The sequence below is a fragment of the Coccomyxa subellipsoidea genome, assembly GCF_000258705.1.
Source record: "Coccomyxa subellipsoidea C-169, whole genome shotgun sequence".
In the NCBI taxonomy this organism is placed as follows: domain Eukaryota; kingdom Viridiplantae; phylum Chlorophyta; class Trebouxiophyceae; family Coccomyxaceae; genus Coccomyxa; species Coccomyxa subellipsoidea.
In genome coordinates this window covers 1,692,222-1,720,135 of record NW_005178039.1, presented here as the reverse complement: position 1 = coordinate 1,720,135, position 27,914 = coordinate 1,692,222, and the positions used below count along the sequence as shown (strand labels likewise).

Sequence of the window (27,914 nt, the reverse complement as noted above, 5' to 3'; positions counted from 1 at the left end):
GGCAGATTATCTCTCGACGCCTTTTGATCACGGCATTCTGCTCTCATGTTGAGATCTCCCTTACATGTAACCACCAGTGTACCATGAACACCTGTGTGCATCGAGGTTGTTCTGCAGAAGTCGATGTGTAGGTCCTATAAATATAATGGCATACAATTCAGACCACTCGTACCCTCAGGCCTATGAGTATCCACAACAATACTATGGCAATCCTCAGCAGGAGGTCCCAGCTCCTCCAGCCCCCGATGGACAAGTGCCTCCTCCCCCGCTTCCATCCGAGCCGCCTCCTCCAGGAGAAGGCGTTTCGCAATCCGCTCATCCGGCTGTCCCTGCCAGCACAAGCACAAACGTGGTATGTCGAAAGAAAAGCACTGCAACTCACCAAAGTAGCTCCTCTGATACATGCAACATATGAGAAACTTGATTGTGCAGGTGACCCCAGCGCCAGCCTATGCCCCTTACCCGGCACAAAACAGCTACCAGTATGGAGCAGACCCAAACGCCGCGTGGGCTGCATACTACCAGCAGCAGCAGTATTATCAGCAAGGTACGAAACCGTCAAGCTTTGATTGTTGTTTCTTGCTGTTTCCATCTATTTAAGTTGAGAGCTGAGTGCACAGCTGCAGGGCAATGGAATCAGCAGTGGCCTGGCTATGCCGGTCAACCGCAACCTCAATATCAGTACCCATCTGGTCAAAGGTACAGAGTCCTTGCTGCTCAATTCTCCTTACGCGAACTTATGGTGCCTGTCACACAAAACTTCTTGGGAATGATCTGTGCAAGTTTGGCCTGCAGTTACGTGCCGAACGGACAAGCTCTTGCCCATTCCGCATCAGCGACGCCACTGGCAGCGCCTGTAACTCTCCAGCCTCCAGGAACTCCCACAGGTGTGCATGCACATCGCGCCTGCCTGAATGCGCATGCTGCTGAATTGACACGAGCTCAATACTCTCTTGGGTTTGCAGGTGCGAGCGTTGCTCCTGCAGCAGCGAGCCCTCCCCCCTGGTCCGTCTCACAAAGGCCCAGCACTTCTCAGGCAGCAACCACAGCCACTGTTGGCACCCCCAAAAGCAGGCAGTCTCAGGTGCCCAATGGACAGTACCCGGGGTTCTTCATCCGGCCGCAGATGCCCAAGGCAAAGCTGCAGAATGGAAGGAGCGTCGCTGTTAGCACCGCTGCTGCACCGGCATATGTGAGTGTGGCAGACAAGGCGCCAGATGCCAAGGCGGCAAGCGGACCTGCAGCAGGGAGCGGCGGGAACAGCTGGCCTGCTTCACTCAAAGCATATGTAGAGCGGGCATTTGCACAGGGCACGCGCGGTGGGGACCGGGCCGAACTGCAGGAGAAGCTGAAGCAGATCATCAATGACGCCAAGGCAAAGGGAGAGTTGTGGACTAGGAGCTGGGACAGCATGCCATTACCCAACAGCGCTGGCATGCAGGAGAGCGCCCCAGAGCCTGCCTCATGGCTGCAGGCGGCCAGGGCTAGCACCCTCAGCAGACAGTCAGTCTCAGAGTCACTTGCAAGGTCACGGGAAGAGAGGTTTGAAGCATGCTGCATTTCTTCCTTGCTTCTATTTGTTAGAGCACTAGCCATTTGCTGATACTTGGCGGCATTGTACAGCAGAGGTTAAGCAAGGTGAGGAATGATTGTGCAGGCGAAGGCCACCATCTCCATTATACTCAAAGCGGAAGCGCTCGTGGCGGGCGGCATCTTCGTCCAGCAGCGGGAGTGAGGACGAGGCTGACAGAAACAGGCTGCCCAGGGACGGAGAGCGCGCGCGCCGCGCCAGCAGAGCCAACCGCTTCAGGACCGGTGCAGCACCAGACGCGCAAGTGTACCCCCGGGTGAGTCAACCTTCAGCGTTCACACTGCATGCATCCCAGAGCAACGCAATTGCCAATTGCATCGTGCACACACAAAGCCGGGTCTGTAAGCTTTGCGCGTTCCTGCAGGATCAAATGAGCCAGAAGGAGAAGCTGGCGGCGCTGGCAGAGGATGTGGAGCAGGTGGATTGGGAGCAGTTTGTGGTGAAGGGTACAATGGAGGAGCTGGAGAAGAGCTACTTCCGGCTGACGTCTGCGCCGGCGCCGTCCACTGTGCGGCCGGAGGCCGTGCTGCGGCGCGCATGCGACCGCCTGGTGCACCTCCTGAGGCAGGGCAAGGAGAATTACTTCTATGCTCTGGACCAGTTCAAGGGCATGCGCCAGGACTGCACCGTGCAGCATCTGCGCAACGATCTCACGGTGCGGCAGCTTGCTGTTTTTCAGCCGTAAAGGTTGCATATCAGCCTGAATGATCCAGGGAATGTCAACAAGAGAATTGCTGTCATCTGATTACAATTGCGTGCGCTGCTTTGGCACAGGTGCTCATCTATGAGGCGCATGCTCGAGCTGCTCTGGAGTATGGCGATCATGCAGAATACAACCAGTGCCAGACGCAGCTGGACTTCCTGTACAGGGACAGCAGCCTTCCTGGCTGCCGCGAAGAGTTCCTGGCCTACCGCATCCTCTACCAGACCGCCCACGCCAAGCAGGGGGAGAGCGGCGCACTGCTCCACACCCTGCGCTCTGCCGTGGCCAGAGTACGGCCTCCGCGCGCTCTTCTGTTCGCTTTCTCTTAAGCAAGTGCTTGATGATTTCGCTGCTGCTCACTGATTCATAGTTAATGCTGCAGGAAGGCAGTCACCCGGCCGTGCAGCATGCCTTGGAGGTAAGCAGCTTTTCCTTGCTACTCACATATTGATTATGATGTCTGTGGACGTTCCCTTCTTACTGGGAAGAGGGACCTTGAGCAGTGCAGGGTGCTAAGGGATGATGCTGTGGCATGTGCAGGTTCGAGAAGCAGTGTTTTGCAGCAATTACAAGGCACTGTTCAGGCTCTACGGGACCGCTCCCAGCATGGGCCGGGCGCTGATGGACATCTTCATTGAACGGTTCAGATATGCTGGGCTGAACATGGTTGTGAGGGCGCACAAGCCGCACGTGCAGCTGCCGTTCTTGACCCGCATCCTGGGCTTTCTGGCGGCAGCAGACAACAACGAGAGGACAGCGCCATCTGCTGTGGCTGCTGGCATACCCCTGCCTGGATCCAGACTGCCAGAATTTGTTGGCAAGCACGCACCACAGGTGCTACTGCAAACTCTACCATTGCAAGTTGATCTGGCCCTGCAACCCATGATGGTGTATTCTCAGCAGGATTGCCACAGAACAAGAGTGAAGGTAGACAGCTGACATGTCTGCTTGGCTCCTGTGGCAGGACGATCCTGAGCTTGCCACAGAGCAGTGCATAAAATGGCTCGAAGATCATGGGGCAGTGGTGACATTGGCCGCAGGTATGCTTCTGCAATTGTCATCCAAGCCCTCCATTGGAATTTATTCTGCTCTGCTTGCTTGATTTTGAACATTTTGCCTCATAAAGTCCTCGGTGGCAATTACAGCCTTGTGTGTTGTGCTTACAGGAGGGAAATCTACAGATGCAGTTCTAGACTGCAAAAATAGTGCCAATCGGCTGTTCCTGCCTGCTCCTGTTGCAGTGGCGCATGGAGATGCCAACCTGGCGATTGATGACTTCCTCAAGTCGGTCTCATGACTCTCCTCTCACAAAGTGTTCCCGAAGGTAATGGCATCCCTCCTGAGCGCTCTGCTTTGCTTGTGTGAACTGTGACCTCCTCTATGACTGAGGTTTAACTGCCAAATAACTCCGCTTGGGGATGCACGAGCGATAAAATTGCCAGACAGCGGTCTTGAATAATGACTGAAATGTGGGCGAGTGGTGCGAATTAGGGAGTGTAGCTGCAGCCTTATCGAGCTCAACAGATACTGAACTTGCTAAATAATTGGCATGCGACCACATAGTGTTTTTGGATTTGTTTGCCTTTGTCTGGCTGAGGGGATGTTTAAAACAACCAAGCCTGGTTCTCTTCCAGACCGGTACCGTGCATGTATGACTGTCACTGCAGTATCTCAGATAGGCTGTAGGGCACGCTTGCGGTCCACTGTTGCTGAAAGCCAGTGTAAGCCACGAACATTACATGCTTGATGGGATCATTAGCAGCATCACACTATCTGCACGTCATTTTTCAAAAACACATGAATGTGCGAAGAATATTCGAATTTCGTCTGTGAATTCAAGCGCTCTCCCCTTCCAGCATGCAGCTGCAGCATGATGACTCATGCGTGCAATGCTCTTGATCATCCTCGCATCTCCTAGTCTAGAATTTCTAGATATGGATCGTTGAAATCTTCTATAAGTATTGTAGCAATCCTTCATTGACACTGCCTGATCGTTCATCTCAACACTTTCAAACAAACGGATCGTAATAGAAATGCCTTCTGGTCATCGTGATGCCTATGGTTTCGAGGTGAGCGTGTGACACAATTGCTGTGATGCATCTACTCGCAGTGTATATTGATTGACATCTAACGAAGATGATTGTCATCACAGGTCAAGAAGGAATTCTTGGAGTTGTACAGAAGATATGCCCCACTCTGGGAAAAGGAGGAAACCGAGCGCACGCAGAGGTGGTCGGTGTTGCTAGAAACGAACTTTGGAGAAAACACACCGCAGGATCCAATCAGGTCTGCTTGAGCTCTCCTTTGCCCCTGAGATGTCTCCCCATTAGTACAAATTTCTCGATCACTTCTCATCACAGAGATGGAACTGGTGAAGGGAGGAGAAGGAAAAGGCAAGTGTAGAGGCCCTGGTGACAGCACTGCTTGATTGGCGCGCTGCATGCGGACATGATGCAGCTGACCCACCACCTTGGTACCAGCCCCTGCGATCCCTGGTGCAGGCAGGCATTCCAATGGTGAGGCTGCAGGGCTAAATTGTCTTCTGCTATTCTTGAGGAGCAAGTGACCTTAAGTCTGTCCTCTTGTCATGGCTGAGTTCTGTGGGGGTGCATGCTGCAGTCCATGCGCGGGCAGCTGTGGAAGGGATTCTTGAATATAGGGAAGAAGAGGATTCCCGGTGCCTATGACAAGCTCGTCTCCAAGGCACTTGGGAAGCGCTTCCATGGAAAGGTAGACCCGCGCTTCACAGGAGTGTATTCACATGTCCGACTCGATTTGGAAAGGACCCCGCCATGTATTTAAGGGGAGCTTGTAATGACGTGACTGCCATGTGCAGAAACAAAGCAAAGATGAGACAGCACAGACCACCAGCCACCAGCCTGAGGGAGATGGTGTGGAGTCACAGCACGCTGAAGCGGCAGCGCCTCTCCAGTCTGAAGCACCCATGAGCAACGATGCGCACTCTGCAGCAGATGCAACAGCGCAAGCATCGGAGAGCCCCTTCAACTTGGACATAGCCAAATTTGCACAGATCGCTCTTCTCGAGTCCCAGAAAAGGAGCATCGCGGCTGCAGCTACAGCCAGGGCAGGAATTGCGCAGCAAGCTGGGCCATCGTCAGGGCCTGGCAAGGCAGAGAGGCGGCCGGCATCATGGCACAACACCGACTGTAACATGCAGATTGAGAAGGATCTGCACAGGACCTTCCCAGGCCACCCTGTCATGGACAGCAGCGGCCGCAATGCGCTGCGACGCTTGCTGGCCGCGTACGCACGCCGCAACCCATCTGTCGGCTACTGCCAGGTGCAGAACTTCTCTTGCCCCTAACATGTGCCCCGCTCCTGGACGGTGTCCTCATATGTTCACAAAGGTCACTGCAGATGCACTGTGGTTCTGAACCTGGGTGCCAAGGAAGGATGTCAGAAAAAGTGCGCTGTCTTCGTGCAGGGCATGAACTTTGTCGCTGGGTGCCTGCTGCTATTCATGGATGAGGAGGATGCGTTCTGGTCGCTGGCGTGTGTCATTGAGGACCTGCTGCCAGGCTACTTCTCAACCGCCATGGTGGAGCCACAGGTGGCCCACTACCTTGACAGCGCCACCTCGCAATGAAAGCACTCCCTTTAGGAGTGTCAGCTATAGCTTCATGCTTTTTCTAGCACAGTAAGTTGCATCACTGGGCTGGTTGGCCCTGGCAGGTGGATCAACTGGTGTTCAGGCATCTGGTGGACGCTGGCTTCCCGCGCCTGTCCTCGCACCTGGATTCCCTGGGAGCGCATGTGGCCGGCGTCTCCACGCAGTGGTTCCTCTGCCTCTTCGTCAACTCGCTGCCGCTGGAGACCTGCCTGCGCGTGTGGGACATCTTTTTCTTTGAGCAGTGCTCCTCCGTCCTCTTCAGAGTGGCCATGGCTCTGGTGGACATCTATGCCCAGGTACTGATGCGCATGTGCACCGTTTACTTAGCATGTGCTGCATGCATGTTGTCCTTGAGATGGATCAAATTATATGGAGTTGCCACCAAGTTTCAAATGATGTGAGGTTGTTTATCTGCTGGCAGGCGCTCGTGGCAACGGTTGACAGCATTGACGCCTTCTCGCTGTTGCAAAACATGGCGCCCATGTCGTACGACAGCTCGCGCCTGGTCGATGTTGCCTGCATCGCGTATGCTCACATCGACTCGGTGTGCATCAAAGGGTTGCGAGAAAAGTTCTTCTCCACCGTTCAGAAGCAGTTCCAGGTCAGGAACCAATCCAATCCAGGCTGTGGATGGCTAGCAAGTTTGCAGTGCAATCTCAAGAAATAATCCAGAGCAGGATGGCAATTTAAAGGCAATGACCTTCACCCCTTGGCGGTTGTAGACTGTATGTGATTTGTGGCGTCCAGGATTGCTTTGGAAAGCCTCCAGAGGTGATGCGCTCAAAATCAGACGAGGATGAGGGCCTGAGCTTCACCTGGGCGCCTGCAACGCTGCCAGCCGGGCAGCCGCTTGTGGAGGAGGGCGGTGAGCAGGGGAGGAGCTACCTCCCGCTCATGGGCAGCCTGCGGCCCGAGGCAGACGAGCCAAGCTCGGATCAGCTCGTGTGCGCTGAGGTGAAAGGCGTCCCTGAATGCATGCCTTCGAGCGCTGTCTGCCAGAGTAATTTTTTCTCAGCTTCATCTTCCTTCTGGGAGGTGTTAAGAATATGCAACAGCCCGCCGTAAGCTGTGGGCTGGACTGTGCGCAACAGGAGGTGGTTCCAGAACCGGTGAAGGAGGCAGCGCCAGAGCAAGTGGCGGCCAAGTCCCCGGAGCCGAGCCCGTGCAGCACGCCGCGCAGTGACTCTGACGCTGAGACTGCATCGCCCACCAGCGCCGCTTCGACGTCCTCCTGGCACGCCACGCCCACCTGGAACGACATCACCACCTTCTCGCAGGTCTGTCTGCTCAGTCACCACCCTGCCACAACTCAGCCCAGCAGACTGATTTGCTAATGTGGGGCGCTGTGCTGGTCATTAAGTGAAAGGGCTGCCTGAGCGATCTGGGCTGGTGTGGTTGTGCAGCACACACTGCGCCACCTGTCGCGCCTGTCCAACACCCTGCTGACGGAGGACGCCTGCGCGGGCCTCGCCGGGGGGCACGTTAGTGGGGAGGCAGCGCGGCAGGAGGTAGCGGCGGTGCCGTGCGAGGCGCCGCTGCAGGGCGCAGAGTACGAGCAGGTGGCCGCCCTGAGCAGCGACCTGGCCGCCCGCCTGCCGCGCCTCAACCTGGCAGCCGCCCGCCGTCGGCAGCCTCCAACAGGTGCCGACGCTCGTTTCAACCCTTGCTCTCCCTGCTCGCTCTAAAATCCTGATCAATTCATAAACGGTTGAACGCTTTTGGCACACAGCCTATTTGCCACCTCTATCACGCGTTGTATTGCTGAACGCTCTGAAGTCCTGTCCTCAGCCAGCCAACCTGGCAATGCATGAATATCGTTGCTTACAGACAATTTCTTGGCAATTTACGCCTCACGTGAGATTTCAAGCCTTTTTTGCCTCCAAATTGTGATTTGACACCAACTACTTGTGCACAGGGGAGGAGACTGCTGGCAGCGTCGGCCACCAGAGTGTGTCCGACCCACAGCCAGCGCACCCTGAACAAGCTTGCAGCAAAGCAGCCATGCAGAGACCGGAGGCCTCACAGCAGCAGGGCCAGTCCCAAGCAGCGGCAGCTCTATTTGAGATTGCAGCTACCCCTTCGGTCACTGTCGAGGCAGGGGAAAGAGACGCAGGTGGGATGCCCAGCACAGACAGCAGCAAGGCAGATGATCCTGCAGGCAAAAGCAGACAGCAGCAGACAAGCAGTGCCGCAGTGGCTTCAACCTCTGCACTCACCGGCAAATTGAGGGCCACCAGGAACCAGCAGCAACAGGGGGCCGACCCAGAGGACCAGGATCAGTCCTTCAGCGCAGAGGCACCTTCGCTTGAAAGCAGTCCTGCAGGAGAAGGCCTTCCTTCGCGTCACACAAGTGTGCAGGACCAACCAAAAGCTAGCTCGGTGCGAGCTTCCATCTGCTACAGCTCCGTCATCATGCGTTCCCTCTGAAAGATGTTGCATTGTGCAGCATTGCCAGGAGCAGGACATCAGCATGTCATGAAGAAATGCACTGTTCATGATGATCAATTGTATAGTGCATTGTATTGACTGATATTGGTTTCTGTGATGCCCACAGGAAGGACCTGGTCGGAGTGCAGCTGCACAGCAGATGCTGAACCTGGTCGACTTACTTGAAGAGGAGCTCTTTGCAGCAGAGGCACGGCGCTATGATACCGAGGCACGCCCCACCCCCAGCTTCCTCAGCTCCTTCCAAGTGCTATAATAAGCTCTTAACATGAAAAATTTAGACTCAGGCGCTTTTGTGATAGAGGGTATTGTGGCTGGGAATGGCATGATGTAAATGTTGCATCCTGCATGCAGGTGGCTGCAGATGCCCTGGTAGTGACAGAGAACGAGCTGCGCGGCAAGCTCACGGCGGCAGATGAAGAGATTGCAGAGAAGCGGGGGCTGCTGGCAGACCTGAACACCCGCTATGATGCAGTGGCTGCTGAGCTGGCGGGGGCGGAGGCCAACCTGTCCTCGGCCGATGCCCTCTTGACAGGCGCCAAGGCCCACCTGGCCCTGAAGGAGTCCCTGCTCTTTGAGAAAGAGACCCTGATTGCTGCGCTCAGGAAGCGCACCAGCGTCAAAAGCAGTGCCGCGCCCAGATTCTGGCAGTCGTTCGGTCGCTTCAGGCGCGCTGCAGGGCCTGCGCCAGATCAGGAGCAGGCCCCGCAGAATGCATGAGGATGTCTCTGCGTGGCTGCTGTCCAGTGACATTCGTCATCTGCGTACTCTAGAACTCTGCTGAGTCTAATGCACCTAAGTTGATGAGCACCATTTGTTCCAGCTTCGCCGGAAGTTGAGTCAGCTGTGGTGAGGATGATGGCCTCTGCTACATGTAACCCTGCACCATTGCCACCTGTACAAATTGTAATGGTTACATTAATATCTTCATGATATCATCTTGATGCGATCGATTGATCATCTTGATGCTGTCATCAGTGATGATCATAAGTAATATGCAACTTGCATCATCCATGGCCATATGAAATGGCCATGGACTCCAAGCCAGGACAATAGCTCTAGCTCAGATTTGAAGCATGAATTAGATGCTGATCAGGCATGAGAATGTCAGCTCAATTTTCAAAGAAATCTTAAAGTCCGGATGATGTTTGTCTATCCAAGATGGATGTTTGGGATGAGTCACCTCTTCCGACACCTCTTCCGAAAGCGCCTGCAAGCGTTACGGACTGTTACTCGGTACATTCTGCAGTTCGAAATTATCGATCGGCGAGAGTGACTCATAAACTTAAAGATTGGTTCTTAGTCAAGAGGAGATTAATAGTACGACAGTCCATAATGCTCTCCGACCAGGAGCACAGTTTTCAACAGTTCATCCAGCGACCAGAAAACCAAAGGCTTCTGCAGACACAGCAACGGAAGCAGCTGAAACGGGCTTTACTTCAAAAAGAAAATCAAAGGGCACATGATTTTCGGGACAGGGTAAGATTCTGTCACTCATTCATTGTTCGGATGCGTTCAAAGAAGTTGCTTTCAGACTACTAGTTTCCATCCACACAGGTGTTGGAGACGGACTACGAAGTGCAAAAGCTGCTTGCCCCTTTCTTGAAGATCCCATCCTTAAGGAGTATCATTCAAACCTTTGTGAATGATGATGATGGTGACTTTGGAAAGTGGGCTGCAAATCCCTCGGTCATCCAAATGCTGACTCGAGCCAAGCAGTTGTTGGATGAAGGCGCCATGACAGATGAAGAAATGGGGAGTACCTTCGCCGCCTACCTGGAGGTAGTCTTGGCCGCTCACCACCTAAGACACCGGTTCCTGTTTCCCGGTTTTGTTATATTCTTTGGCTGTGTGCATGTAGACACCGTGTCAATTTTGCATTGCAGGCACAGGGTGCCAAAAATGACTCTCTGCCTGCCGCTCTCGCATCAGGAGAGCAGCCTGCGCGGCTGGCATCAGATCAGCTTGTGCCTGCGTTGAATGAGCATGTGCGGCTCATACACCTGAGCTGTCCAGCGGTATACCCTGGCATTGATTCAGTCGTCATGATGCAGCTTCCTGCTATCCAGTGACTGGAGCTTTTGCACATGCAGCTTGACCAGCGACGAAGAGGGAACGATTTCTTCAGGAAGGGGGACTTGGAAATAGCAATCTGGCACTACAAGCAGGCACTCTCAATTGTCAGTGTCATCTCAGCAATAAGTCAGGCTGACCAAGGGGAAATCGACCAGAACACAGCAACAGTGCAGCTAAATATTGCCGCCGTTCAGCTGGGCTTGAAACAATGCGCAGCTGCTGCCCAGTCTTGCAGTGCAGCGATTTCTAGCCAGCCAAACAATGTCAAGGGGTTCATACGCCGAGCCAAATGCCACTGCTTCATGCATGAATATCAGGTGAGCACTTTCATTCAAATAAGAATAGAGCACTCTCCATAGGAAAAAGTTATCCCATTATGCAAGAACCATGAAAGCGCAGAACAGACATTTCTCTGTGCCACTTCAGGAAGCTGCAAAAGATTTGGTGGAGGCACGCAGACTGGATCCTGGCAATGAGATGATCGAGCAGGTGCAACTCATGATGCTAAGGATGAAGCGAAAAGGAAGGACGAGTGACAAGCAGACGTATTACAGGATGTTCTCAACAGCCAGTGAAGACTGAGGTACATGCATTGTTTGAGACAAACACTTCATGGACAATGTGCCCAAATTCTCTCAAGCCGCTCAACGGCCCTTTGTGCATCAGCGTAGTGTAAACACACGAGCAGTGTTGTCGTCGCTTCCTGTGATAACAGAATTACCGTCCCTGCTGACAGCAATGTCTTGAATGCCCTCTTGATGCCCGGTCCACTGTTGCGTGCATGTGCCTGTCATCAAGCGGCACAACCGTGACCACCACGAGCTTGTGGGAGTCAATCACTCCTTTCTTCACTATCACAAACCAATCGACGCATGCTCAAATATAAAGAAGCCACATCTGCGCACAAGGGACAATTGTTGACCTGTTCTTGCATCCCAGCAGCGCGCCACTCCGTCCAGGCAAGCAGTGTACACAAGGGGCTGGCTGGGGTGGAGCACCAGCTTCACAACAGCCTGCAAGGGGTAAGCAGGACACTTCAGACACAAACATCTTGTCCCCAACAGACAGCAAATATCAGAATGCGCAAGAAAGAACACTTTCATTCAAGGTGTGGGTGAGGAATCTCAAGGCTGACCTCTGGGTGTTGGCAAGTTGATCGCACGGACAGAGTAGCAGTGTCCCATATTATAAGGTTGCCATCTACGCTCCCCGTCGCACTGTATGGCATCACTGCTGACATGTGGGCCGCCTCAATGGAGTCCGTGTGACCTGAAGCCAGGATGTGCTCGTCAAGCACATGTCACACTGAATGCAAAGCGATCCAATGGGTGTCAGACCGTAGAAATCTTGTCATAGATATCCAGGGTCTGCACCTGTCAGCCTGCCAAGAATGCGGCCAGACTGGATGTTGGTCAGACAGGCAGAGCCGTCTTCTGCTCCAGTGATGGCAGTTGTGGAGTCTGCATGGACATCCAGCGCAGTGAGCCCTGCATATATGTGCCCAAAATTCAGGACATGGCATTGACCAGCCTAAAAATAAGTGTCTCAGAAAATTCAACGAAGCGAGAGACACAAGCAGCATACCGACTGGATGGAACTGCTGCCCCTGCATGGTCTTGAGGCATGTTCCACTCTTGGGGTCCCAGACGCGAAGACTTGCATCATATTCACCTCCCCCTGTCACGACCAGCTTCCCATCTGGTGTGAAACGACCACATCTCACCGGCCCGCTGTGCCCTGTGAACACCTGTGGGACCATCGGCTCACAAGGCTTAGACGGCCAGAATGCCCCGCACATGAGTTTGTTCCAGAACAAACGATCTCATATCACATCGCTTCTGAAATGTCATGGTGAAAGCGAGAGTCCACCTGCATGCATGCTGCTGTCTGGGCATTCCACAGCCAAGCTGTGAAGTCATCTGATCCTGCCACAACAATGTCCCCACGAGGGTGCCAGTCCACCCAGTCAATGGCTCCACCGGGCCCTTCCAGGCTGTGCTTGCACCTGCCTGATGCCGTATCCCAGATTCCAACATGCCCTGCAGAGCAGACACACCTTATTGCGGAATGAAAAAATCCGACTCAACCAACCATGCTCACCCACGTTGCATTTCTGTTGTCACATAAAGTTGAGCATGCCTTGCTACAAACGAGAGTCGCACCGTCCAGGCCTCCGGAAGCTAGGAGACTGCCACTCATATTGAAGCGGAGTGAGGCCACCTATAGAGCACTCTGAATTCAGTCCCTGCCTCAGTTAGAGCGGGCACTTTCCAATGATCTCGCAACGTCAAGACTTACAAAGCACCTTTAATTGGTGCTGACTGCCTCATGTGTAGCATATCTGCAAGATGTGAAGCCGCACCGTGTCTGTATGGCCACTCAGCTCTGCTGTTGAGGCCCCTGTATCATCTCCAACCTGCACAATAAACATACTTAAGTGTGCCTAGCATTTGGTCTGCATGGCTTTTTGTCTCTGTGTCAAAACTACTTTGGATAGAAAATACATCCTTAGGCAACAACAATGTCCTTTGCTGCTGTGCATACCTGCCAAAGGAACACTCTGTCATCCGCACCGCCAGTTGCCACGAGGTCAGAGTTCGGGTGCCATGCTACAGCAAATACAGCGCCTGCAGGCCCCACAAGGATTGTCACGCTAATCCCATCATGATCATCGGCAAGGTGAGATTGGATCTGCTTGCCACATTTCCTACCTGTGTGTCCTTCGAAAGCGTGCACTGACTCATCCTGGGCATTATGATCTTCTTCAGGCATTGACGTATCATCGTCGCTGTCCTCATCATCAATTGGAGCCTCATCCCCGCCTGCAAGGTCTGCTACAACTTGGCTGTCGCCGTGCAGAGTTTGTTCGTCTCCCACAAATTGCTCTGCCTCTTCATCTGACGACATGCTTTCTGTGCACTTGAAAAGTACAGATGATACTATATAATATAGAGCTTTGAGAGTATGTACACCATGAGTTTAGAAGATCGATAAGGACGACGCAGCAGGAAGAAACTAGTCTGTGGTTGGGACGCCGCTGTCCCGATGCCCTCTTGGTTTGGGACGATCAATCATGAATGCCTGGCTGTCCGTGGTGCGAATATTGAATTGGTGATCAGGCACACATCAGCAATGCAAATTTGCTGGCACAGCTCACCATGTTCGAAGCCCCTGTGGTTTCCAAGACCCCGTCACAAACTGTGTGGTCCAGCTGTCGCTGGACATGCGAGTGCCCCAAGCCATAAAAGGCTTGTGCCATGCATCGTGCATTGTCAGCAGAAGATTTATGATGATCACGACGAACGCCACATCGTCTTTGGAGATGGGCTTTCCCGACGTGCTTTTGTGCTATCCTTGATAGGTTCGCAGCCTTGTGTAAAGAAAGGCCAATGCTTTCGAGAAGAGTGCACTGATATACTGACGTAATTTTCATTGGAGAAAGGTCTCATATGCATGTGACACCGATGCAGGGATCCTGCAGCTGGGACAGCCTGTATTCGCTATTGAGCAGGCTAGTGCCTTTTCACAAGGTGACCTTCATGCATGCCCCCATCCATCTAATCAAGACAAAGCAACAGTCTGAACTAGGGGCTTGCAAGATATAATTCCTATGAATGTGTTTTTCTGTATCTTGCTGCATTGCAGGTGGTGAAGCGCGTTCGGAGGCGCCTATCCCGGCTGTGTCACCTGAAGATGACAGAGCTGTTCCCAGAGGAGTGCGACCAGGCAAACCCCTGCTGGTCCAGTCTAGCGAAGGGCCATCCAGCAGCACCATGCGCTCTATCCAGGATAGTCAGACAAATCCAGAAGCTGCGGGGAAGCCGATCGACGGCACAGCCCCACCAGAGTCCACCTCAAAGCCTCCAGAGAGAGGCCCTCCCAGGGAAACGGCCATTCCCAGGCAGCCGAAGACTGCAAGTGCTGAGGATGGTGAGAAGGAAGCAAAACGGCTCCTTGATGAGGAGGAAGAGCGGCGGAAGCTGCGGCGCCGAAAGAAAGGGCGCATTCGTGAGTTGGAAGAGATCAGAGCAGAGCTCGCTGAGAAGGAATTGGTTCTTCTGAGCAAGGAGCAGGAATTGTTGGAGAGGGATCAGACAGTGAATGTGCTGCGCGAAGAGGTCAGGCTTTGATTGCGTTCACCTTCCCATTCCCAATGATGTTCTTCTGGTGATTGAATATTCTGGCATCCTGGTCAAGCAGCTGAGGGACATCTCTAAAAGGGTGTTGTGATTGCAGCTGGAGTTGGAGAAGAAGCTCCGGACTCTCCTGACGAAAGAGAAAGAGAAAGCGGAGGAACAAAGTGCCCTTGCATTGGGTAAGCTGCCCAGCATTGTGCTGGGCAATGCCTTGCATTAACCCACGTGGCCTGTGCTGAACATATCACTAACACCAACGTGACGTCTGTTGACTGACCACATGGTATCATTTGCCCTGCAGGACTGTGCACTGGCGGGTCAATATTTTAAGCCCAGGGAGAATGAGCTGTATTGGCTCAAGGTAGTTGTAGGTCTAGTAATATAGGAGTGATTTAGGAGAGTAGGTTTTAGCTAAATGTTCATGCGTTGAACTAAATTAAAGATAGCTGCTAAAAGTTGCCAGCGCTTCAGGACTGCACCAGACCTAGATCATCAGTGTGAAGTGTTGCAATCAGTTGGTATGCATAGACATTGCAAGACGGGTTCTCAACAACAACGTCTGCAATGCAAGTGTGTAAGCCTTCCTCCAGCTGCACTGCCCGGCTGCCAGATGAGCTGCAGTAGCAGGTAGCATCTGTGTGCGCATTAAATTTCTCCCACATGTATACATGCATGAACCGGCCAGAGTTGTCAGTGACAGAGCCCTGTACAAGTTGCGATCATGCGCTCCGTGACGAAACACGCAGTTTGCTGATGGGAACATGCTGTGTTCTGCTCGCTGCAGCAATTGTTGTAACGGACAAAGCAAAATGTGCAATCTCTGCAAAATGTAAGGGCCACGTTTACAAAGTATTTCCTCGCGGTTTTGCACGACCACACACATCAGAAGCACCCCATCATGGCAAGATTCCCCAATGAGTCCAAACAACACTACTGGAAGTGGAAGCATTTGTCGTATTCTGGGGCGTGGCCTGTCTTGAGATAGCCTCATTCTAAACCTAATTCCTCTCTCCAACCACAGTGCCTGCAAAGTGCGTTGTGACGAGCTGTAGCTTTCAGCTGTAGCATCGTGTGATGGCAATGCTTAGATATTGGTACAAGCAGTATTAAGCCTGTGAAATGACCCAACGTATCTGCCACAGCAGATCTGTGCGCCAGCGACATCTGACGCCTGATGTGTGCGGTACTCAGATAGTCAGCTGAATGCCTCCTTTTGAGACATGTCTGCCTCCGGTGTCCCTCACTTCACGAGTGTGTCGGATATCTCATATTAACAGGCTCTGATGGTCTCATATCCCAGGATCACAAGCGCTGCTGAAGAGCCAAGCCCTTCAGAAACCCAAGCCAGCCTCGCGGGCTGCGTCTGCCAGAGCCTGCAAAGAGTGCGATACAGAGTCAGGGGAAGTGACTAACACAATATTTAGGCATTGACATCAGTGCAAGATATGCCAACCACACACCTTGACACGGCCGTGGTAGACATTGCCGCCCCGGTCAAAAGACACCGTGCTGATGTTTTGTTCCAAGCACAACTCTCCAATCTTCCGCCCGACAAGCTCAGCAGCTCCCTGAGCAGTATCACACTTGGCATTGAGAGGGTGTGCATGTTGAGCTGGCCTGAGCGGCAAGAAATTAGTACTGGAAAGCACAATAATTTGGATGATTATTTCAGCTTGAGTGGAGTTGCAAACCACTGCCGGGGGAACCAAAGCACGGTAGCTTCTCACCTTGTTCCCACCACCACCCCCGTTCAGCTTCTCCCTGATCTCAGGTGTCAGACTGGAGGCAGCAACAAGGGTGTCGCCAATGCTGTCATCAATGACCTGCAGCACATGAACAAGAAGGGTTGCCAGACTGCACATAGAGCGTTCTCATTTCCTCCGCACACCCCATCAGAGGCATTGGGAGCCATTCAAAGGGAGTGAGCACAGGCTGCTGCAGGGCATACAATTGAACAAGTCGCATGGCAGCCACACCTGTGCATATATGTGATTGTTGGACCTGTAGACAGCTAAGCGCGGCCTGTCGGATCGACCCTCGACCTGAACAGATAGGCATTCATGTCATTGATCAGATCAGAGAGTCCAAATAATTAAACCACTTGAGCGCCAGGCTCAATAAAATGACTGCCATGAATATTGAATGCAAACTCCAACGCGTTCCCGCTTGCAATTTGCCAAGTACACGTCTTTTGTCCCAAGTCAAAAGCTGAGGGACAATTACCTTATTCCTCACACTTTGGTGTCTTCTCTGGGTTCTCTCTTTCCTGGTTGCCTGAGCTGCCTCACACCACAACGACCGACGAAGGCCTACAGAAAAAGCAAATGTTAGCTTGATTAATCTCAAATTTGCATCACTCAGATGACAACAGTGGAACCCTGGTCTCCGATTCAAATTCCTGGTTCACCTGCTTTCAATGTGCTGGATTGCTTCTGGAACCCAAGGGTGGTGCCAGTCCTGAATGTGGATGGCCCCACGACGGTGCTAGGCCCTGCCTGCATGTTTCTCCGTCGATGGAACTGTGCTGTGTCCGTCCAGCTATATTGCTTTTGCTCTTTGTGTGGCCGCCTACGGACCAGTAGGATTGGATAGCAGAAGCACTGATTTCCCAAACCCCCCATTACATCTGCTGGTCAGGGTAAAACCTATGAAGGCAAATTCGAAATTGTCGTGAAGGCATAGTGTGCGGATGTATTACAGGGCGGCAATGATCCCTACACAATAAGTTCGATGTGTTAAGTCCGCCTTATGGCCTGCACTGCGCTAGGACGAACAGATCAGAGTCGGTCGATACGCACTCGTTCCCCTTGCCAACTCCTAGACATCCTGTGGACAAAACAGCAGCTTAAATTGGTGAATTCAGTGATTTAGCACTCTAAACTTTGTACCCCTATCCAGGATGCTCTTGTCTGGTGGGAAACGCGCTCCACGGAAACTTGGCCAGACCTGCATTCGGCTTTGTCTCCTTCTTGTACTAGCCACTGGATTCTATCCTACTGGATCAGCGGACAGAGTATGGCGCCGAGAGAGAGGAGCGAGGTCTCTGAACCAAGCTGCGCAGCAAAATCGGCAGGATGGCACGGCTTTAGTTGCTGTGATGGTGAGATTTTGAGTTTTATAATCCTTGGACACCAAGTCAGTCTCATTTGCGTGATCATCTGACACCTGTGCCCTGCCTTCGCAGACAGGTTTTGATCACAAATACCAGCAGCGGCGAAAGCACGCTCGAGAGACCTGGTTTCCTGCTTCTCAGGTGGAGCTTGACAGGTGAGACAGCCCCAAAAGGAAGTATCCTTGTTTCCTTTCATCAACGAAGGAAATCAAGATCTGTGTGCATGTTTGTACAGGATCTACGAAGAGACGGGCATGATTCTAAAATTTGCCATCGGGGAAGTTCCAGCAGAGTATGAGGCAGCCATACAGCAGGAGGAAAGCGCACACGGGTCATTTCTTAGGATCCCAATTGAAAGGGTGAGCGGCCTTGCCACAGATTTCATTTCTAATCATTGGTGTACCCAAGGCAATGCGCAATGCGTCCGCAGCTGCATGGTTGATGTCTTTGTGTGCTTTCCAGGACATCTACCAGAGGCTCACATTCAAGACAGTGGCGTTTTGGGAGATTGTAAGCAAGCTGTATCATGTAAATTATGTGGTCAAGGTAGATGATGACAGCTATGTGCGGCTGGATCGTCTGAGCATTGCAATGTCCCAGTGGACACAAATGGGAGCAGGTGCGGATCTGCCGAGTTCTGCATTGATGCTGAAGGGCATCACACACTATGGTCTCCTTGCAATCTGTCACATGCCACGGTGACATTCATTGTGTCAATGCAGAGTATGTTGGGTGCTTCAAAGTGCGCGATAATGCGGATAACCGGTTGCGGTTGAGGACTCATCGGTGGTATGACCCACACCATGAACTGTTCGATGGGGACGGCAGCAGATATGCAGAAGGACCTTTCTATGTGATAGAGGGCCATCTGATAGATGGAATTGTCCGGTCTGGTTTGACATTGCGGATGGGTGGGCCCAATGAAGGTAATTGTTCAAAACAATCAGCTCTGTAGTTACAACAGTTGAATGCAAACAGAGCAGCAATGCGTAGGTGTCCACAAGAGAGAGGGGATAGTGTACCAGCGGGGAATTGCAGCCAAGTTTCACAGAAACTAATGCACTCTCTGCTGCTTGTGCAGACATGATGACAGGATGGGTGATGAAGGCTTTCAATGTGAGCCACTATGATGACAGACGGCTCTGCTTCAAGAGGACATGCGATGAGACAATCATCGCATTTCAGTGGGATCATGCAGTCAGAGACTTCCAAGATCCCGAGTACAGGTTGTCAACCGTGTGCTGCGAAGATGGTCAGTGTGAAAGCGCATCAGAACGTGATGAAGCTGGGTTGAAGTGTATGCACAAGCTGCATACAGACCCCATTTGCGCATCGCCCACAGTCAATGAAGCTGGTGAGCTGCCCCTCTTCAAGGGGCCCTCCCACAAGCTCGGTTCTGATGAGGCTTGGATTGAGAATCCCGTGTAGATCAAGAGAAGATCAAGAAGTGTAGATGTCTCTAGTACCCGGTCTAAGTCTGCACAAAGGGCTTATTGCTTTTGAGAGTAATATTTGGATAGTATGGCAATCATTGCTCTCAAGCTCGCTTGTGAAGTTTTTACCATTTTGATATGACAGATAATTACTTCCCTGGAAGGACACTGTGTAAGCAATGATGCTGCTTAAACAGCTAGAAAAACCATTCATGACCCGCTACTACTCTCACAGAAGACTGGCATCAGAGAAGTTGCTAAGCACGCTTCACAACACATCTTTGTAACGACCTGTCGTGCGATCGTAGTCCAGAATGCAGTCTCCTGCGCCCACAAAAATGCTCACACCAATGTCTAGGGGGTGCTACAGAGCCCCGTTTAAATTAGGATAATTTCCAGAGCGACAAAACCTGAAATTTTCATGGTGCAGAAGAGAGCGCACCAATGGTGCCAGCCGCCTTGTTGCGCACTTTCCTCACAAGAACCTTGACCTGCACACAATTGTCCCATTAGCAAAACAAGCTCATGCCTGGGACACCGCAAGACACAATGATGACGAGAGCTTACATGATTGAGCGCCCCTTGCTCAGGATCCCGGTTGCGGTGGATGACAATGCCGTTGTCTGCCTTGTTGATGAAGTGCGCGCTGCCGCTGATGTCATACAGGTTAGGGGGCTCGCCCTTCCAGCCCTGCAGCTGCCTCGGATGCGCCACAAACCAGACATGCACATCGTTGTGCTGAGCGAAGCGCTTGATCTTGGTGAGCATCTGACTGACGTACTCTGTCTCGTTCATGTGCACTGGCCGCTGGTGGTCCAATTCATTGTAGGGGTCAATCACCAAGCCCCTGATGCCATATCTGCACGGAATTTGTGCAACCTATCAGACTGTGCCTGCTGCGGAAGGCATTGAATGACAACTGCTTTATGACTGGTGACCGAGCCAAGGAATGGCTCGCACCGCATCAATGAACCAGAACTTGCTAAGACATATTTCAGCAGAAGCACCTGAGGACAGCAGCTCGCGCAAGACCCAGCACCCAGTCAACGGATGGAAGCTCGTCATCCTCACAGCGAACCACATGGAATCTTTCTTCCAGCCACTGCAACCCCTCCTCCACATCCTGTGCTTCCATGCGTGCAGCCTTTCCAGCATACTTGGCATCCAGGAATGGCTTCCCAATGTACTTTTCAAGGAGCTGCCGCGCATGGTCCTTAACCTGCATCAGGCAAGTTGCCAGTGAGACATGAACCCTCAGGTATGACTCAGGCAATTCAGCAAGGGTCAAAGATGTGCTGCATGAAAGCGCAAAGTGTGAAGTCCTCAACAGAACTTGAGTTGCTCCTGCACCTTCTTTTCCATGGAGCACATAGCAAAGCTCCAGCCATGCTGGGTCGCCAGATTGCACAGCAGAGCATCAATCCACTCTGACTTGCCAGAATTTGGCACGCCAGTCACTATCGATAGCTCTCCTGGCACAACCTGGGCCCCAACAATAACGTCACTGTCGCATTTCATGCCATAAGTCGTACTAAAGCATGCAAGCAAATTTGGACCATCTCTTCCAATTAGCGCTCAGAGCAAAATTCAACTGCCTGGTGGCATACCCTGTAGTAGTTGTCCAGCCCTGACCAGCCTGTCGAGACACCCTGGCCCATGGCATCCTGCTCATCGTACATGCTCCAGATCTCATCAAGGAAGTCAGAGAACCTGCACAGATGGTCCTTTGCTCGTTCATGTCTGGCTTGAGTATACTACCTGTGAATTAGAACACAGTAAGCACAGAATTGGCAAGGTTGCTCGGGGGTGTGCCACACACTTGAACAAACCCCTGATGGGGTAAGGGTCCGCTCCCCGAATCAGGGCCTGCAGCGGCTCGGGGCCATCCTTCAGCAGCACTTCGTTTGCATCCTTGCGCGCCACAGAGGCCGCGCCCTGGTCGCCGGCATCCGGAGGCGTCGACGACGGCTCTGAGGGCCAGCGCACTCGCCAGCAGCGGTCGCGCCCCAACCGCCGTGCCAGCTCTTCAGCCAGAGCCTGCACGTGCATCACAATTTCTCTCAAATTCAACCTCTTCAAAGCTGGCGAAGGAAGACAGTGACAGTGTCTCCTGCATGCTTTGGATGGAGGACAAGCACGCTTCACTGTGGTGCAAGATCTTTGCAACCCTGCACGGGCCGGGAAGCAAGGCCGCAGTGCAGAGCGCGGGTCAGGAAGGGGAGGCACCTGGCCGGGGGCGTCGCTGTCGGTGGCCAGGACGATGCGCACGGCCTGGTCGAGCACGGCGCGGCAGTTCCACAGGTACTGGAACTTGGTGTCCGCCTCGGGTGGGGGCAGGTCGCCTTCCTTGACCGCGCGCGGCGCCCCGTCCGGCACGCTGATCACGTTGCGGATGCCAGCCTCGTCCAGCGCCAGCTTGTCCATCTCCCCCTCCACAATGATGATCTCCGCCGAGCTCTTTACATCATCCAGACCGTACAGGATCCGCTCTGTGCCGGGTGTCTGGACAAATTAACACAAATGTGAGCTGCATCGATACTAGGGCCACTCCAGCCATGCATATGGTTTCGCTAAGACATGTTATGGCTCCATATGTTTGATGCTGTCGGGTGAACAATTGGTGTGAAGATGCTTGCCTGCCAGAACTTCTTGTCCAGGGTGCGATACTTGATGTTGATGATTTCACCGTCACGGTAGTAGGGGAACGCTATCGCATTTGTGTTGTGCTTCGAGCTGTACTCTTGCTGTACTCCGTTCCTTTCAAGGGTCGCTCGTGATATTCCGCGCTGCGCAAAGTACTCCACAACTTCTCTGGATAGCGGCTGGAGCCGGGAGCAGTCTGGCCTCTTGGCTGCCTCCACCTTGCGCTCTCGCACCATTCCACCAATCCCTGAAAGTAAGCAGAGTTGGTTCCTAATATAAGCATCTACAAAACGAATATCATGTGCAATATAATCTCAGGAAGGAAACGGGAGTACAACCAGCCCAGTATAATCGACCCACCTGCTGTGCTTGTTTGCCCGGATACATTACATCCACCTGCCCAGCCACAGGTGCCCCGATGGCAGATCCAGGTTGCGCTTTGGCTGTCGTCTGAGATATGCAAGCTGAAGCTCTTCTCTGCACTGGGGCCGCCGTTACATTTTGGGCAAGTAAGACCACTGTGCTGACCAGGTGCATACTGCTTTAAAATTATGCCTGCAGAAACTAAGTTGTCACGTATGGTGGATTTTGAACCGGTTGCAGGCTGCTCTCCCACGCTCTGCACCTCTGGCCTGTTTGCTGCAGGCTGGGTGGTCTGGCGAGGCCCCTTGAAAGGTGCCTGTGGAGTCTGCGGTTCATCTGCGGCAAATCTGCTGTCACCCTGTCCATATGCCGTCTGGGATGTGGGACTGTCTATCTGACGTCCGTTTGAGGTCTCGCTGCTCAAAGGTGGACTCAAGTGATAAGGAAAGTTGTTTGTTGTCTTGTGTGTTGATGAGACTCTCCAGCGATTTTTATCTGCACAGCAAGCGATTATTCAGCTCCAGTCCTTGCGATCTGGGCCCTCCTCTGACAGAAGATTGAGGCTAACCTGCATGCAAGTGCCTTCTTGATGATCGCCGAGATCCTGAATGCGCGGACCGAGCTACACAATGCGGCGGGAAAGGAAATAATGTTCCCACTCGCCCTGCGCTAAGATGCTGCTCGACAGCCTTGCTGAGAGAAACCAGCTTCAGTACTAACATGAGGCCCATTGTGCTGCCATAACTAGGCCTGAGAAAAATCACCAGAGACTAATAGCTTCGGCTTCAGCAATTCTGCAATTTTCCTGTTGAGATTTCTTTCTGAAGTATAAAGTCTTCCTTTTCCTGCTGTCTTGTGCGAGAGCACACACTTACCTGTTTAGGCGCCTACTTGTGCATGCAAGAGCTGGGCATGCAAGGCAGGGGGATCATAGTGTGATCATCACACAGCGAGGTCAGAGATTTGGGCATGTGAAAGTGCACCTGCTGTGCATGAATAAAACAAGCGATATCCATCTACACAAACCAGGTTTCAATATATTAATCACAGCATGAATTGCAGTCACTGCGACGGTCGCTGGCGGCCCGGCCGGCCGCTGGCGCCATGGGCCATGCGGGGCCCGGCGGGCCGCTGCCAGTGCACCGGGTGGGCCATGCATGGCGCAGCCTCGAGGTCAGGGTACCACCAAATTTAGTGACAGTGACCAAACATTGCTGGCATCCGCCCCTCCGAGGGTTGAGTCAATGGTACTATTACAGACTACACTGCATTTGAGTGTTTCTGCTATGCAAGCAACCGTAGGTGACCTACATACAGTATGCATATTTGTGGCGGAAATTATAATCAGCTGCTATTCAGTCTTAAACACGGTTACTCCACAGTGAAGCGCATAACAGCATCCTTTCGTACACTGATCAGTACACTGATATCAGTGAGGCCATTCTAGATACAATGTTAGACCACCTTCTTCATCCTGGTACTGCGGCACTGCTGTCACGGAATCCCAAATTTGTGAGGCTGGCTGCAACTGGCATTATCATCAGGTCACTAGAAAGAAAAAACATATACCAAGGCAAATCTCAATTCCAGTCGTACAAGCAGTGCTACAATGTAAGATGGCTCACAGGCTAAAAGCCTGATAGTGTATTTCCAGGCATCTCACTCGCGTCTGGCATGAGCGCTCTTGTCAGGCCTGCGCTTGTTGTTCTTGCGGCCAGTGCCAGTTCCGTTTGCAAATGCAAATTTGTCAGTGCGGCGCGAAGACGATGCCAGGGCGTCCCCGGATGTGTACCCCATCAGTGCAAGTTCATGCAGCGCATCCTGAACACGGAATAACATTGGCCATGAGCGCCAGTTAGTCTACTCTGATAAGGCTAATGATATGCAATGGTCCTGATAAGGTCCTGAAAGAGTCCCATTCAGCAAGCTGCAGAGGAAGGAAAGCAGGGTGCTCACCTTGTCTGGGATCTCCCTCAGGCGCTGCGCCCATGCATATGGGTTGTCGCTGTCAGCATCGTCGGTGATGTAGCTACTTCCAAACCCAGCTTGCACAGAAGCTGACAAGACATCGTCAAGGCCACTCATGGACTCGGCACCACTGCCGGTACTCTTGTCCTCCCAGCTGCTTAGCACTGCATCCTGCCCAGCCTTATCATACCTACGCTCCTCAATCTTCACTTCCCGAGTCTCTTTATCGCGTTGACGGACCTGAACCAGCAGCTTTGAAATCAATCATGCGCCCTTCCTCAATGTACCAAGTTGAATATATTACTTCCTTACAATAATGGGAGCAGCCTCAAATAGCATACTCTCAAAGTGTGCAGGCCTACCTGCACGACAGGAACCTTGCCATGCAGCAGACAGTCCACGGAGTCCTCCACCCAATGTGTCACCCAGTAAGCCCGCTCGCGCATCTCAATCACAAGTGGGAATGTCGGAGGAGCCTTGCGCTCCAGCACACTCTTCTGTGTCCCCCTTGCCCTTGCCTCCTCGTCACCTGCAAAGTGCATGTACGAAAGGCTCAATTGAGCACTTCGGCAAAGATAAGAAACAACAAAATTTGTTCAGCAAGTCGAGAGGATCACCCAGAGTGACTGACTGGATGCCTCCCACGAGGTCCGAGAGAGTCGGGTTCTTCAGGAGATTCTCCAGCAGCTGCCCATGTGCTGTGGCAATGAGCTGCACGCCACGCTCTGCAATTGTGCGGCACGCCAAGGCCTCTGCCTCAGTGCCAATCTCATCCACGATCACAATCTCTGGCATGTGATTCTCCACTGCTTCAACCTGATGCAGTGGCAGCAGAGATGTGAGTTTCATGGGCGCGCAGCTATGTGTAGAATTCATTCAACACCTCTAATTCTTACCATGACTTTGTGCTGCTGGGATGGGTCGGGGACTTGCATTCGCCGCGCCCCTCCAATGGCAGGGTGGGGAACATCGCCATCTCCACCAATCTCGTTCGAAGTGTCCACAATTACCTGCACAATCAAACCGCACTCGACAAACAAATAACCTGCAGGACTTGCCCACAATCAAGCCGCGCAATCAGATGCGAACAAGCTGCAGAATCTATTCAAAACATACAAAGGATCAGAAACCGCTGCGTGGGCCAGATGGCTCCGTACCACGCGCTTCTTCAAGTCGTCGGATAAGATGCGGGCCATCTCTCGAATGACGGTGGTCTTGCCCACGCCAGGACGTCCAAGGAACAGGACAGAGTTGGGAACTGCACAGGGCAAATGCTCACGTTTCTCAGTGTCAACTGCAGCTTGCTGTAGGAGTCTTCTCATGGCAATCCATACAAAGCAGCAGGTTGAAGAGAAAGGAGGTACCATCAAGAATGTCACGGATCATGTCGACATGGCCAGTGACAGCGCGACCAACTCGACAAGTCAGACCAACAATTGTGCCCTTGCGATTCCTCATAGCACTGATCCGGTGCAGGGTGCCCTGGACCCCTGCTCTGTTGTCACTGCCAAAGTCGCCAACAGCATCCTCTGCGGCTTTCAGGTCATCCCAGGTGATCTACATGAAGTGCAATGTTATGCCTAAATGGACAGATCCAAGCAATAGTGCCTTGCATGCAGACAAGAGCAATAGCAAAAAATCGACTCAATCCACCTCAGCATCACGGAGATACTCGCCACCTCCTACACCAAGAAACCGAGCCTCTGGCCTGCGGCCCAGGTCAAGCACCACCTGTGGGCAAAGCACCCGTGACAGCTTGATCATCACGAAGCAGGCAGAAGACATATCACAACTTGGAGTTTGATTACTTATATGAGGCAATCCCTTGGATGCAACAGGACCTTTCCGGTAGTATAGGGGATGCGTCTTCCCACCTCCAATAGTGAGGCACGATTCTGGTGCTGGACTAGCGGCTCACGTATGTCTTCTGGCAGTACCTACGTGATCAAAACCGGGGATCAGGCACTTCTGCTTAGGATCGGGCCTCTTCAAACGTGTACATAACCTCTGAACATTGTCTCTTTCAAGCAGCTCGTTACCTGCAGCAGCGCATCAAGAGAGTCTCGTACTGTCACTGTACCGTCCTCTTCACACAGGAGGCCATCGTCTCGGACCGTGTCGCTTCCTGAAAAATGCCCAATCAGTCAAAGGCATGATCAAGGTTGAAAAGGTCTTTAAAGGACTGGTCTCAAGATTGAATTATTATTTACCTCTACAAATATCGTCGTTCATCGATCTGACTTGCAGGCTGCGATATATGGATTTCATTCTTCTCGCATGACCACTCTTTCGACATGGCAGTCTAGACGTGCCGGAAGTGAGACGAGCAGGCCTGAACAAAGCACATTTGGCTTAGAAAGCTGAGCCTTTGGCCATAAATTTTTTTGAAAGGCTACGGTAACGGACATTGATTGCACTAATGTGGGTTGACACACCTGGAAAACCTGGAGGATGAATACTGCAGGAGGCACGTCCGCATACATTGAGGGGCATTGCTCAATCCCGTACTACATAATGTCTCCATCCTGTACCACGACAGTGTGGAATCCTCGAGCTTTCAGGAGATGTTACGGCCACTGGATGCAGGGCACTTGGGAGTGTGCCTAACCAGGCCATATTTGCCAGTTTTCACATTATCATGGAATCCACCGGTTGGCAGCCTGAGGTCAAGCTCGAGGACGATATGCAGGCTGAGCGCCAGGTATGAAGGAGGGCGGCCTTGCAACTGAAGATGGTGCAGCAACAGCACAGTACAATTATCCCCTGGCCGGCCACGGCCTGTGCGTATATGTGCATGCAAGTTCAGGAGCACTGCTGGAACAATGGCATTTAGTAAATACTCATGCAGTACCATCTCTCGCTGAGAGAGTTGTGACAAGTTCTTAGCAATCAGAAAGCACTAAGTTCGCTATCATGGTATGTTATCCGCCTGCCCTGAGGTGTAGATCGGAGGTCTAAGACCGGTACCCCCGCAGCGGCGCGCGCGCACTAATAACCAGGAAGCAGTACAAGTAGAACTCACGAGGTGTCACCTACTAGGTAAGCAGGAATCCTTTTCCCTGAGGGAAAGGCAGCTCCTCCTCTATTTTGCATACAAGCTATTTGAATTGATACCACGCGTGATACCACCGTACGGTATATGCCACTGGCCTGGCCTGGTAGCTGGCTAGCTGGTATATGCCATACAGTGCACTATGTAATGGCCGCTACCGGTTGTCATGAGCATTACTGGCCAACACTTGCTTACAGCATCTCAAAAACGTTGTAATGTGTGTTATATGACAACCCATGGGGGCAACATGCTTGCTAGTTCACAGCGCAGATAACCTAGTCTCACACAAACATCACACTCTCGTCAGACTCTTTAACACTCTGCAAAATGCAGAACTTTGAAGTGAACTCAGTGGGCATAGTCCATTACCCTACCCGACAGCGCTGCCTTGATTCAGAGCTTTGGAAGCTCTAAATCAATAGGAGTCAGATAATATTCTAGATTGAACTTTGCTCCAACTTTGCTGCTGGTGAGACGAGTGAAGAAGTCGATAAAATCTACCTCATAATCTGCAGTTGGCATACTTTCATTAGAAGAGCACGCTTTTGCAGTGGCTTGGATGACACTCAAACGCGAGCAAGTATTTGGCAAGCAGCAGGCAGAGAGAGCATGAGTAGAAGGCTACCAGTTCTTGTCACTGTCTTCCTGCTCCTGTCATACTTTTGCTTGATTTGGGCAAACTCCGGATCAGCGGCGGCAAAGTCTTCCTCAGTCTTCTGGGTATCATCTTGGGCAGCAGTCCAGAGCACAAAAGCTGGACG

The 27,914-nt window shown here is 52.4% G+C and overlaps 6 protein-coding genes across 6 annotated transcripts; 2 read left to right on the top strand and 4 right to left on the bottom strand.

Moving 5' to 3' along the window:
* Positions 1-145: 145 nt before the first annotated feature.
* On the top strand, positions 146-9,090 carry COCSUDRAFT_61524 (TBC-domain-containing protein; the record flags this gene model as incomplete). The annotated part of the gene is made up of 21 exons (XM_005649787.1): positions 146-352; positions 433-547; positions 966-1,503; positions 1,658-1,847; positions 1,956-2,246; positions 2,366-2,584; positions 2,677-2,712; positions 2,835-3,128; positions 3,259-3,334; positions 3,461-3,582; positions 4,914-5,024; positions 5,131-5,595; positions 5,740-5,865; positions 5,988-6,221; positions 6,347-6,526; positions 6,673-6,879; positions 7,017-7,202; positions 7,329-7,566; positions 7,841-8,304; positions 8,480-8,617; positions 8,725-9,090. 21 exons carry the CDS (start codon positions 146-148, stop codon positions 9,088-9,090), a joined length of 4,803 nt encoding a protein of 1,600 aa, XP_005649844.1.
* Positions 9,091-10,980: 1,890 nt separating this feature from the next.
* COCSUDRAFT_27927 (WD40 repeat-like protein) lies at positions 10,981-13,408 on the bottom strand. Its single transcript, XM_005649786.1, has 10 exons — positions 13,158-13,408; positions 12,991-13,073; positions 12,809-12,862; positions 12,609-12,666; positions 12,316-12,485; positions 12,031-12,193; positions 11,820-11,933; positions 11,582-11,715; positions 11,369-11,459; positions 10,981-11,233 (listed from the first exon to the last, which is right to left on the bottom strand). Exons 1-10 carry the CDS (start codon positions 13,351-13,353, stop codon positions 11,109-11,111), a joined length of 1,188 nt encoding a protein of 395 aa, XP_005649843.1. The 5' UTR covers positions 13,354-13,408; the 3' UTR covers positions 10,981-11,108.
* Positions 13,409-14,170: 762 nt separating this feature from the next.
* On the top strand, positions 14,171-15,176 carry COCSUDRAFT_65182 (hypothetical protein). The gene is made up of 3 exons (XM_005649785.1): positions 14,171-14,564; positions 14,683-14,761; positions 14,884-15,176. Exons 1-3 carry the CDS (start codon positions 14,220-14,222, stop codon positions 14,910-14,912), a joined length of 453 nt encoding a protein of 150 aa, XP_005649842.1. The 5' UTR covers positions 14,171-14,219; the 3' UTR covers positions 14,913-15,176.
* Positions 15,177-15,407: 231 nt separating this feature from the next.
* COCSUDRAFT_22577 (hypothetical protein) lies at positions 15,408-17,129 on the bottom strand. The gene is made up of 6 exons (XM_005649784.1): positions 16,990-17,129; positions 16,806-16,891; positions 16,559-16,624; positions 16,310-16,405; positions 16,043-16,150; positions 15,408-15,955 (listed from the first exon to the last, which is right to left on the bottom strand). Exons 1-6 carry the CDS (start codon positions 17,081-17,083, stop codon positions 15,914-15,916), a joined length of 492 nt encoding a protein of 163 aa, XP_005649841.1. The 5' UTR covers positions 17,084-17,129; the 3' UTR covers positions 15,408-15,913.
* A 2,266-nt stretch (positions 17,130-19,395) lies between these two features.
* On the bottom strand, positions 19,396-22,353 carry COCSUDRAFT_13389 (DNA primase core; the record flags this gene model as incomplete). The annotated part of the gene is made up of 10 exons (XM_005649783.1): positions 19,396-19,451; positions 19,570-19,618; positions 19,695-19,986; positions 20,135-20,346; positions 20,478-20,609; positions 20,735-20,837; positions 20,947-21,164; positions 21,354-21,614; positions 21,743-21,996; positions 22,131-22,353. Coding segments are annotated over 10 exons (1,800 nt in total), but the record flags the coding sequence as incomplete, so codon positions are not given.
* A 2,056-nt stretch (positions 22,354-24,409) lies between these two features.
* COCSUDRAFT_13766 (hypothetical protein) lies at positions 24,410-26,038 on the bottom strand (the record flags this gene model as incomplete). The annotated part of the gene is made up of 7 exons (XM_005649782.1): positions 24,410-24,630; positions 24,719-24,917; positions 24,998-25,111; positions 25,259-25,359; positions 25,466-25,658; positions 25,755-25,832; positions 25,976-26,038. Coding segments are annotated over 7 exons (969 nt in total), but the record flags the coding sequence as incomplete, so codon positions are not given.
* Positions 26,039-27,914: the final 1,876 nt, after the last annotated feature.

What these genes read in the sequence shown, in the direction of transcription:
- COCSUDRAFT_22577 (XM_005649784.1), bottom strand. Translation starts at nt 17,083, where the DNA reads ATGCAGGCAGGGCCTAGCACCGTCGTGGGGCCATCCACATTCAGGACT. An exon ending in ACAATCACATATATGCACAG is followed by an intron (nt 16,406 to 16,558) that starts GTGTGGCTGCCA and finishes CATGTGCTGCAG; the next exon opens with GTCATTGATGACAGCATTGG. An exon ending in TCTACCACGGCCGTGTCAAG is followed by an intron (nt 15,956 to 16,042) that starts GTGTGTGGTTGG and finishes CACTCTTTGCAG; the next exon opens with GCTCTGGCAGACGCAGCCCG.
- COCSUDRAFT_65182 (XM_005649785.1), top strand. Translation starts at nt 14,220, where the DNA reads ATGCGCTCTATCCAGGATAGTCAGACAAATCCAGAAGCTGCGGGGAAG. An exon ending in TGAATGTGCTGCGCGAAGAG is followed by an intron (nt 14,565 to 14,682) that starts GTCAGGCTTTGA and finishes TTGTGATTGCAG; the next exon opens with CTGGAGTTGGAGAAGAAGCT. An exon ending in ACAAAGTGCCCTTGCATTGG is followed by an intron (nt 14,762 to 14,883) that starts GTAAGCTGCCCA and finishes TTTGCCCTGCAG; the next exon opens with GACTGTGCACTGGCGGGTCA.
- COCSUDRAFT_27927 (XM_005649786.1), bottom strand. Translation starts at nt 13,353, where the DNA reads ATGTCGTCAGATGAAGAGGCAGAGCAATTTGTGGGAGACGAACAAACT. An exon ending in ACAGAGTGTTCCTTTGGCAG is followed by an intron (nt 12,863 to 12,990) that starts GTATGCACAGCA and finishes TTTATTGTGCAG; the next exon opens with GTTGGAGATGATACAGGGGC. An exon ending in CTGCTGGGATGCAAGAACAG is followed by an intron (nt 11,234 to 11,368) that starts GTCAACAATTGT and finishes GCTTGATGACAG; the next exon opens with GCACATGCACGCAACAGTGG.